Consider the following 12,500-nt stretch of genomic DNA (forward strand, 5'->3'; position numbering starts at 1 on the left):
TTTTGTCTCTCTGAGTTGGTTTCCATGGTAGATCTTATCTTTGTACCTCAAGGAATTATTTGCCTTGGGAATATGTTTTATACTTTTACAAAGTAAAATTGCAATATATTGACAGTAGACTCCTGATAGTCTCTAAGTGTAGGATTTCAGGAGTATATTTTGGTTCTAATAAAGTATGGAGATTTCTTAACAACAGTGTGTAAGAACCAGTAGTTAGCTTTTTGCATAGCCAAGCCAGGTGAGAAGCTTTCCTAACACTTACTTGAAGCAGACATTCTGCTCTTTTTTCTTAGGATCTGTGATTGGCTTGTATTAAATGATCAAGTGGCTTCTCATTTATATAAACAAAATTTGAAGAAAAAAAATAGATAATTAAAAATTAGTGTGGTGTATTTTTATCTGGTATCATTTGTTTAAAGGTATCGACATCAAAGGTGAACTTGAATATTGGGTAGTGTTAATGTGAGAGTAGTATAGTCAGCATTGCCCCAATTGAACTAGCCTCAAGGTATGGTGGATTTTAGTGTTGCTATTTTTGCTTCTTTTACCACTGTCAGCAATGTGTTTTTTTATTGTGCAGAATTAAGAGAGATGGTAAAGTCTGAAAACCCCAGTTTTCATCTTCATACATGAACATGAAAACCCCAGTTTTCATCTTCATACATGAACATGAAAACCCCAGTTTTCATCTTCATACATGAACATAGATGCTACAGTTCTGCAACTCCATTCTTTTCTTATAAGTGATGCAATGTGTTGTCCAGGTTAGGGAAATGTAATGTTTTCAGATGATATTTCAGATGATACAACATACTTCAGACAGTTGAATTTGTCCTGTTATTTATGCTGTACTTTTCTTACACTAAAAGAAATAAATTCTCCAGTGGCTTTTACACAGGCATTAAATAGTCTTACACGCCTGTGAGCATCTTTATTTGTTTTTAACCCAATGCCACCGTGGAAAATTAACAAGAAAATGGGGAAAATGCTGTGCCTATTTTCTCTATTTTTTGTGAAATGTCTGCCCATAGATGGCTCTGCTAGTGCTTAGCCATAAAGGAGTCAGTTAGTAGACCTTGTGACCGTACCTGATTTGAATTGGTGGGAAAAACGTATTTTTTACTAGTGCTTTGAATATCGATGGTGTTGTTCTTATTATAGACATTATAATTATTATAATGTTTTTTAACATTAGTAACAGCAAAATAAGATAACATAAAATATTTCATAAATTAAAGAAAAGGGTAAATGGGCAAGACAGGCAGTACTCGTAACTGGCTCATTGGTGACTTAGTACAAGTGTAGCCATCTATGTGTAAAAACTATCAAACAGGTACTCACAGTGGGCATAGCACGTACGTACACATCATACCCGTCGGCATTGGGTTAAATTCAACTTCAAGGATAATGGAAATTGATTGAGATGAAAAGCTTTTGGCAAGGTTAACGGCATCAAAGACCTATTAATCTGAAGTCTTTAGTTACCATTTGTAAGGTGAGCTGATACAGTAGCTTCATGTCAATAAAATACCAACTTTTGTATTTCTGGGAACAATAATAATATCATTTTCTTTCTTCCCCCCCTCTTTCTGCATTATTTTATTGAATGTTTGCCTTTTTCAGGAAGAAATATCGAAGTCCTATCACTCCTATGCCAGGGCCATGTTTCTTATTTGGGGATCCCTTTGGTAGAATTGTAAGGAAGGAAAGATAATTGACCCAGTTAACCCTTTGTGCTTGGATAGCAAGGCATACAGACTGTATCCTCTGTGATTTTAATTTATCAGTTATGTTTACACATAGGTGGAATAAGGATTCTGATTATTTTAATTTGTTACGGTTTCTCATAGATGTAGTAAATGCTGAAATGGATCCATTTTGTTTTTTACTACATGTGAGGAATTCAAAACACTTTTATTATGTCTCTTACTCTCTCTTTTCCCTCGCCATTCCCCCCCCCCCCCCCCCCCCCCCATTATGCACCAAGCAAGCCAAGTACAGTAATGCTTTATGACAAGTACCCACAGAATGAAAGGATAGGCTAAGAAACTGTCATAAACAAAGAAAAAACTATGAAGGTAAAGTGATTTTAGCTGCCCCACCATTTATTGTGCATTTTTGGTTAAGCATATTTTATACACTGTTGTTAGACATTGATGTCAAGGCTTTTGGCTTTATAGCATCAAGAGAATAGAGGAATGTTCCTGTTTATCTTGGTAACAGAACCATAAATTCCAAAAACACTTGGACATGTACTTTGAGCTCGTGTATAGCCTGTGCCAAGTGAAACTACTGTTTGGTAAGTTGGTCTGTTCAGATACCTGAGTGTGATTGTAGGCAAGTAACTGTCACTGCAGATGGTATCATACTACTAATGCAAATGGTCTTTCTCATTAGTATACATACTTTACAAATCAATGGGATTGACTCTTGATTATGCAAAGTTGTGCAGAAAGTTGAATGGTAAATTGTTGATTTAGACCTGAACTGTAAAGATAAATGGAGTAAAAGTTTTGTTTCAGATAAAGACTAACCATATTTAATAGATAGAATAGCAGAATTTTAAATATCTTTAGTTTTTTGGAATAGATGAACTAAATTGAGTCCTAGAAAGGTCAGGGCATTTTGGGTCATTTGCAGTTGACGACATATTTTTGTCAAATTTAACAGTACAGCTAAGAACTGGCTAACCTCATGCCAATTAAAACATTTTTAATAGTATGGCCCTCTTGTAAACTATACTTGCTTTATGTAATTATCTATTATATGAGGTGCCTGACGGTAAGAGTATGATAAGGATGAGTGTATATGTGATATCTCAAAAACTATATGGGTTACCTGTGGGTGACTCCTATTTACCTTTTTGTTGTGGTGGTTATTTTATAAAAGCCAGAAGATTTTGACTTTTATTTGTTGATAATTCAATGTTTGAGAAACTGTTTATGAAGATTCCTAAAACTGAAATATCAAGAATGTTATATTCCAGAGGTATCAATGAATTACATTTTGTGCCAGCACCTGTAAGTGGGTAATCATTAATCAAAGATGATGTTTTTTCACCTAGATGTGCAGGTGTTTCAGAGTATGTAAATTATGATTATTGAACATCTTAACATCTTATGTTGTGAAGTATGTGGAAATATATTTATACATCTCTCTCTCTCTCTCTCTCTCTCTCTCTCTCTCTCTCTCTCTCTCTCTCTCTCTCTCTCTCTCTCTCTCTCTCTCTCTCTCTCTCTCTCTCTCTCTCTCTCTCTTTCTCTCTTCTCTCTCTCTCTCTCTCTCTCTCTCTCTCTCTCTCTCTCTCTCTCTCTCTCACTCTCTCACTCTCTCACTCTCTCACTCTCTCTCTCTCTCTCTCTCTCTCTCTCTCTCTCTCTCTCTCTCTCTCTCTCTCTCTCTCTCTCTCTCTCTCTCTCTCTCTCTCTCTCTCTCTCCCTCTCTCCCTCTCTCCCTCTCTCCCTTTCTCCCTCTCTCCCTTTCCCTAACTCTCTCCCTCTCCTTAACTCTCTATCTCTATCTCTCTCTCTCTCTCTCTCTCTCTGTCTATCTCTGTCTCTTTGTCTTTCTCTGTCTATCTCTGTCTCTCTGTCTCTCTCTGTCTCTCTGTCTCTGTCTCTCTCTGTCTCTCTCTCTCTCTCTCTCTGTCTATCTCTGTCTATCTCTGTCTCTCTGTCTTTCTCTGTCTCTCTCTGTCTCTCTGTCTCTCTGTCTTTCTCTGTCTCTCTCTGTCTCTCTCTGTCTCTCTCTGTCTCTCTCTGTCTCTCTCTGTCTCTCTCTGTCTCTCTCTGTCTCTCTCTGTCTCTCTCTCTCTCTCTCTCTCTCTCTCTCTCTCTCTCTCTCTCTCTCTCTCTCTCTCTCTCTCTCTCTCTCTCTCTCTCTCTCTCTCTCTCTCTCTCTTTCTTTCTTCTCCCTATGTACCAGTTTTAAGATATGTTGTGTTTATATATATATTTCATATTCGTAATATATGTACCCAATTTTTTCAGCATTTGTGAACAGAGTTTACTATTTTATATATATTTATATATATATATATATACATACACAATAATAATAATGATAATAATATGATGATGATAATGATAATAATAATTGTGTCATGATAAGGAACGGATGAAAGTTTACTGTACCATTACTGTTAAAGTTCTCCGTTGGTTTGTCTTTCAGGGCTGCCCTTGTTTATTTGCATGAGTGTTACAGTTTTATTTTATGCTTAATCTTTTTTTATTTACTCATAGAAGTAAAGAGATCGAAACAGAAAGGAGGATATTCGCCATAATTCTACTAATAATTTTCCTTTGTTGCGACTCAGGTATTCCGTCAACGCACCCCAGAAGACGCCATAAACCTTGTGTCACGACTGCTGGAATACACACCATCTGCGCGCATCACGCCTCTACAGGCCTGCGCGCACAAATTCTTTGACGAACTCAGGGATCCAAACACCAGACTACCCAACAATCGGGAGTTGCCACCCCTCTTCAATTTTACCGAACATGGTAATTATGGATGAGTTTATAATCTTTGGGCGTGTGCGATGTTTTAGGGTACCAGTTATGCTGCCCAGTTCATGTACTTTGAGAGCCATTGTTTTTCGTTTTTGGGTAAGTTGCCTGGAGATTACCATATATCTAATATGTAGGATTGTATAGAATACATCTAGTTCATGTACTTAGGGGGTAGTTTCTTAGGTAGATTTCAATGCAATTTATTATGAAGGAGGATCTGTAACCTACTCCAAGAGCACTTCTTTTTCATATTAATAACTTACATGCAATAGGTTGATACAGAAGAATTGAAACTGATTGTAAAGATTGGACTGCTGTTTTTTTTTATATAATTCCTACGAAGGAATATGTTTTATGTCTAGGAATTATGAATTTGTTTTTGTTATTCATTCCTTAATGTTAATGATTTGATTATATTCTAAAAATATTTTTTTTTTAAGGGGTAGGGGATGGAAATTTATATATATATATATATATATATATATATATATATATATATATATATGTATATATATATATATATATATATATAATGTATGCTTATTTTTCTAATAATTTTGCATATCCATATGCATTTATGTACATTTGTACATGATATGAGAATACACAAATATTGAAGTTGGACAGGAACTACCTATTAATGTCAAACCTGTTTCCACATTTCCAGAAATCAAGATCCAGCCAGAGCTGAACAACAAATTGATTCCTTCTCACTACCGAGGTGAACCGCCAAACAGCAGCAGTGGCGGTGGCTCGTCTGCCGTCGACTCTGCTGAGGGTGCTGCAGCTGCTGCTGTAAATGATAATTGAGACGGATGGTGGCCAGCCCAGTCAGCCTCTCCTGCAGCCTCCACACCAGCCTTCCTGCCCCCTTGTGCCTGCATCCAGCAATATCTGGACCCAGCTGTGTACAGAGCTCCAGTTTTGGGATAGAGCTTGGCCAAGGGGGCTGTGGAGGCCAGTCTTCTTGGGCAGATAGCTGTACTTCATGTATGGCTGTAATCATGTGGCCCTCATAATGTGTAAAGTGTACATACATTGAACATTACTAGTGAATGACTCTCCCAGGCTTGAGGCACCCAGCAGCCACACCATTTGCTTGTTATTGCATACACTGTTGTGCCAGTGTGGCCCAGCCCAGGTGTCCTTGATCTGTTGGTAGGAGCTTGGTGCTGATGGTAACCTTCTGATTGCCCAGCCCACTGCATGGTGGTCATCGTGACCTCAGGGTCATGGAGCACCCAGCTCCTCGCACACCAGTGGAGCCAGCCTCTGATGCATTGTATTTGTCTTGGACTATCATAGTTAGGTCCATGATGTCTGCACCAAGTTTTGTAGGCCACTGTTGCATGGGAGTTTGTATGCTGTGATGAGGTGTATAGTATGACCAACAGCAATGTGCTCCCTCTTGATATTGTGCTGCCTCCCACCTCCCCTGCTGTCCCCTTGCCTTTTCACCTGCAGCAGCTAGTTCACCCCAAGCCAGTGCTAGTGATGAGTTGTGAGTTGTTGGTGTGTCACACTGAGTTAGTGCCAATGTTACTTGTAGTGTCACCTCCGTTGGCCCACCCTGGGCTCACTTTGTTCCTGCTCTTCTGCCAGGGACACCAGCTTCCCTTACAGCCTCAGTGTCTCTGGAATTGCAAAAAAAAAAAATCAATAAAAAAAAAAAAAAAAAAAAAAAATCAGCTAATTATGTAATAAGAGGCCAGCGTAGGCTTCACTGGCCCCTTAGACAGCACGTACACCACCACTATACCATCACCGGTAGAAGGCGAGGACTCCTCTCGTCACTGTATCCTGTGATCTGAAGCCAGCGTGATGTGGATCCGTAACTCAGATCCATGTCTGTCATGGCAAGGGTTGTGCTGGCCATGGCAGAATAGGCTAGGACTGGACGACATGCTTGTATTGCTTGCATGGAAGTCATCACGATGAGGTATATCGCACACCCCCTCTGAACAAGCTGATGAACTTATGGGAATGGCAAGCAGCCTTTTGCTTGTCTTGTGTTTTAATGTTGGAATTATTATTCTGTATATAGTGTTCATTTTCACTTTTGCCATCACAAGTACAATTCATACATAGACAGTTCTTCAGGTGGTCTGTGCAGACAACCAGGTCCCTTGGCCATCTTGTAGTTCATCACAAACTATTTGAATGGGAGCTACTGTTCAACAAATCTTGTGTGATCCTCTGTACTCTTCAGTCGCTGGTGGAGCGGTGTCAGGTGTATTAATAGTTTTTCCCCCCTCACCCTTCCAATTAACCATAAAGTGTAAGTTATCAAACAGTAAGATATTACTAGTTACACCGATGGTTCTGCCCTGTACCATCCAATCAGTGACACCTGCAAGGAAGGAATGCCATTCAGTGATTACCTGCTTTTCAGGGGTGGAATACAGTGAGGTTCACTTTTGATATACAGACCATTAGAGAAGAATGAGCCTTATTGCATTGCTGTCCCAAGCTTGTAATTACTATGTAAAGCATTTGCTCATGTCATTATTTATTTTTTTGTTTTTATTTTATTATTTTTGTTCTTTTTTTTTTTTGTTCTTATATGATGTGATAACCTGAAGTAGGGTGGTTGCTGTTGTTTTTTCTTGATTTACTTTCTTCTCTTTCTGTATCTTTTTTTTTTTTTTCTTAGCATGGAAGATAACATAGTTTTGTATTAACTGATGATTGGTACTGCAATATCAAGTCCAAGAGTTTATAAAACCCTTTGTCATGTAAGAAATTATCCATTATGTGGACTGTACCAGCAGTTTGAGCTTTAAACGATACACGAGGATCTTCTTTGTGTAAAGCAAATAGGAATAACAGCCTTATTTTAATGAAATCAAAAGTTCATTACATGATACAAGAAACCTACCTGCAACCAGGGATCCCAAAAATCCTAATTGGATTTCCTTTATCTCTGATATCGTAATTGGGAGGACTGGATCCAGGAGACGTGATTTGGAATAGGAAGTTGAATTTAATGTGGAAAGACTGATTTTTGTTTAGGTATCTTTATTTGGGGGAGGGGGGGGGCGGGAATCACGGTCTAGTTACAAGTGGTACAAGAATAGAGGAATGCGAGGAAAATCTACCTTGTTTTGAGCACTGTAAATATCACGTGGGAATTGGAACTTTATTGGATACAAATTGGGTTCAATTTTTTTTTTTTTTTTTTTAACAAGAGTTCTTTTGAATATTTATTTACACCAAAATAGGTTTTTGGATTCTTTTCTTTTTCTTTATTGATTTCTGTAAAATAATCTCCTGAATATGGTCCTTCCCTTGACAACTCAAAAGAAAAGAAAAGAAGAAAGGCTTGTCCAATCCATGTTGTAGGGCATTGAGACTTATTCAGAAAACATGAAAATTAATTTCAGAATGTTAGGGTCCTAGGGCAAGTGAAACAGGATGGGCTAATACATATATACATAAATACATCTCATTGCCAAGTTTTTTCTGCTACTCATCCAGGGCACGAAATAATTTCCTTTCAAACCTTGTAGTAAAAAAAAAAGAAAAAGAAAAAAAAAAAAAAAAGATATGATAAGTTCAGCCTGAAAGAGCCTATTTGGGGTTTTCAGTGATTTTACATTCTATTTCACCCTATAAAATACAGTTTTTTCTTGGACTCCCCACGATAAGGCATGCTGAACAAGTCGGTATATACAGAACTGGGCGTTTCTGGGTATTGCTGCAAGAAAATCTCAATGTCATCTTTGATTTGTGGCTTGTTCACTCAATAGAATGAAACACAATTTGTGCAGAAGAAATATATATAGACTGCAACATTTAGTGATAGAGGTAGACACTATTGCTGGGAGGGGACATGTAAAGATCAGGTGTGTGTGTGATTGTGCAGTGGGTTGTCATAAAGGTATGATTATTGATGGAGAAAAAAAAAATATGATGTTTTACTCTATTGGGTGTTGGAAATTTGTTGTGCTAAGGATGTATAAAAGTTATGAAGTATTTACTAATCCCAAAGTTCCCCTTATGAATTTGTAAAGACTGTGCGAGGATACCAGGGTAAGTTTAGCTTATAATACCTCATGTACAGATTAAAAAAGTGAAGAGCAGCAAGGGTTTAGTTCATGATATTTGATGTATTGGTAGATAATGTTTATGCAGAACAGATCTGACAACCCAGGCACCACAATAAGGAGATGTTACCAGTTGACAGATGAGTTTTGCCGTTGATAGGTGACTTAATGGTTTTATTATTTGTTTACATGATAAGGAGTATATCAGTTGACCTGAGAGTTGAAGTGCTCAACTGTCTGTCAATGGTGTGACACTTGGCCGTGACACTGCTCAAGAGAACACGCTCTGAGAGGAAACCGTTAATATAGAAATTCATAGGAACTATTTTGTAAGTTTTCTGTCAAGTCTTTGAAGGTATCTATCTATCCCCCCCCAAGGTTAAGAATAGACATTGCTCAAGTTTCTCATGTTCGTGTATTTATTATTACTGCTGGGGAAGTTTGTAGAAGTTGTGGATTATTATTTTTTTATTTCCTTAATGATAGCCCATGCAACCCAAATTGTGTGCGCTTGCTGGTATTTAATGGTAAATTTTATATCTAGCAACCCAAGGAGTCAATGCTCTTAGATGGAAATTTTTTCTTCTTCTTTTGTTGTATAAGCAGTTACGTTACTGAACCTGGTTAAGAAAAATAACAACCATATGCGTAGATCTTTGCCGGGAAAGGTCATTATCGGTGCATCTCGCCCCCAGTAACCCCTGTGCTGTAGTTGTTACCTATATTGATCAACCATGGAAGTGCTGTCTACGTGAGCAGCGTTACGGCCTACTTTTTGAGAGGGAATCCTATCCTGAGTCCACCACACCTTAGCCAATAATATTTGTAATTACCCTAATGTAAAAATGTACTCTAATGCTTAAAGTGTGCTTTTAAATTAATGTAGATGCAACTGTTCTTGTTCTTATGTTTTTCTTAATGAATGTACTTTTAAATGACAACATGTAGTACATGTACTAAGTTTATAGTATAATTGTTTTAATAAAGAGCAGTTGTATTACTGTCATTATTTGTATTTGTTTTATCATCACGCTGCAGCCTTTTATTCTTAATGGAAGGAGGAAATCGGAGTTTCAGTTGTCCCTCGTTTCCTAGGTTGCGCCTAGCTCTTCTTGTCTCCAGAGAGCGGTCGCATTCTGACCCCTTTTCCTTTTCTATGATATAATCTCCTTAGAAGTTTACCCAGAGAGACCCTAGGGACTTTGAGATTCTAGCAACGGGGATGGTGTTACAGGGAAATGGGACAGATATTTATTTGTGTGTTTGCTTCAGGTGTGAGATGACAAGCAGTGGAATATAGGGTTTAGTTATGTCCACATCAATGTATAGCCATCGCAGTGTAGAAAGAAACTATTATCAAGTTTCCAATACTTGTCACTAGATTATATGATTAAAGTAAACTTTTATCCAAGATGGGACGTGGTGGCATTTATTCACAATCCCCAAAAGCAGTACGAAGGCTCATATGGAGTCTTCACTTAAAAATAAAGAAACAAACAGATAAATAAACCGGCAGATATTCAAAGCCAAGAAAAAGGGAAATTTCTTCTGTTCTCTGAAAATATCTTTGGTACAGTTTGAGTACATGAAACTTTGACTGAAATGCTGAAGTCTTTCTAATATGATTATTCTTTAGATCTTGCTTGGCGTCATGTATTTGTGCTGATGGAAGGAAAAAGATCATTCATATAGAAAAGAAAAGCAAGACGTGTATTTTGCATATTGTCAAAAAATGTTGATCTAAATGCACAAATATATGAACAGCTTTAGTGGCACAATACTAATCATTACACAATATGAAAAAAGAATATTCCTTTCTCAAGATATGTTGATGTATATAAACCTTAAATATCAGCATGAGTTGCTTATAATTTTTTGACATTATTATAACACATAACAGTAATACCTAAATTATGTCGAAGAAAAAAAGAAAGAAAATTAGATGAAAATTCTGAAAATTTCTAATCTTGATACAAAAAAATAATCTTCATATATTTCATCAAACTTCTAAAAATGTATCAGTCGGCAAAATCAGATGCAATACATACATTCAAAGACAGAGGACGGATTCCATCATCCTTATGAATGTGTGTACGTACATACATAAATGTATACATCCTATGCTTGAAGTACAAATATACATGCATACATACATTCTCTTGCATCTGCAGATTTACATGCATATAACCCCCCCCCCCCCCAACACACATACATACATACATACATGTACATAGACAAATACGCTCATTTACACACACGTCTTAATATTTTTTCTGTAAATATTAGTACAGTATATAAATGTATATTGTATATAGAAGTATTTACAAATATAAACCTACTTACACATGCATCCTGTATATATGAAATTATTTGAACATATCAAAAGAAAATAAACATGAAACATACTTTAAGCACTCCTGTGTACCTTTAAGTAACAGTTGTAATGAGTAAAAATGTTAGAAAAAATATAACTAACATGAAATTGGTGTCTGTTCTATGAAAACCGAAAATTTCTGATGATACTATGACACAAATTGTACATCTTGTTTTTGTAGTGGTTGACAATACAAGGACAAAAACATACATGCATACATATGTATGTGTATATATATATATATATATGTATGTTTGTATACACGCGCATACACACACGTATATGCACAAGTGTACACATGTTTACACACGTACACACACAAGTACACACACACGTACACACGCGTACACACACGTACACACACGTACACACACGTACACGCGCGCGCACACACACAAACACGTACAAACACACAGACACGTTCACACACGTACACACACGTACACGCGCGCGCACACACACAAACACGTACAAACACACAGACACGTTCACACACACATACACACACACGTACACACACACATACATACGTACACACACATGTACACACATGTACACACACACACACACGTACACGTACACACACACACGTACACACGTACACACACGTACACACACACACACGTATACACACACGTACACACACACACGTACACACACACACACGTACACACACACACGTACACACACACACACGTACACACACACACACACGTACACACACACACACACGTAAACACACACACACATACACACACACACGTACACACACACGTACAAACACACACGTACACATGTACACACACACACGTACACACACACACGTACACACACACACACACACACGTACACACATACACACGTACACACACACACACGTACACACACACACACGTACACACACACACGTACACACACACACACGTACACACACACGTACACACACACACACACGTACACACACACACACGTACACACGTACACACGTACACACACACGTACACACACACGTACACACACACGTACACACACACGTACACACACACGTACACACACACGTACACACACGTACAGTCGTAGCCACACACGTACGACGTACACGTACAACACGACACAACACGTACACACACACGTACACACGTATCACACACACGTACACACACACGTACACACAACACGTACACACACACGTACACACACAAGTACACACACACGTAACACACAAGTACACACACGTACACACACGTACACACAGGTACACACACACGTACACACACACACGTACACACACACGTACACACACACGTACACACACGTACACACACACGTACACACACACGTACACACACACGTACACACACACGTACACACACGTACACACGTACACACACGTACACACACGTACACACACACTACACACACGTACCGTACCCACGTACACACACACGTATACACACACACATACACACACACGTACAACACACACACGTACACACACACACGTACACACACACGTACCCACAACACACACACGTACACAAACGACACGTACACACACACACGTACACA

General features: G+C 38.2%; 1 protein-coding gene across 3 annotated transcripts in view; it reads left to right on the top strand.

Moving 5' to 3' along the window:
- Positions 1 to 9,975, top strand: part of LOC125047989 (protein kinase shaggy-like) — a 61,179-nt gene extending 51,204 nt beyond the window's left edge. For all 3 annotated transcript variants that reach the window (XM_047646553.1, XM_047646552.1, XM_047646554.1), the window contains exons 7-8: positions 4,316 to 4,502; positions 5,179 to 9,975. In XM_047646553.1, coding sequence (XP_047502509.1) covers positions 4,316 to 4,502; positions 5,179 to 5,321 — 330 coding nt within the window. In that variant the 3' untranslated portion in view covers positions 5,322 to 9,975. The remainder of the gene's footprint in view (positions 1 to 4,315; positions 4,503 to 5,178) is intronic.
- The last annotated feature ends 2,525 nt before the right edge of the window (positions 9,976 to 12,500 follow it).

This window comes from Penaeus chinensis, chromosome 42 (assembly GCF_019202785.1).
Source record: "Penaeus chinensis breed Huanghai No. 1 chromosome 42, ASM1920278v2, whole genome shotgun sequence".
Lineage (NCBI taxonomy): Eukaryota > Metazoa > Arthropoda > Malacostraca > Decapoda > Penaeidae > Penaeus > Penaeus chinensis.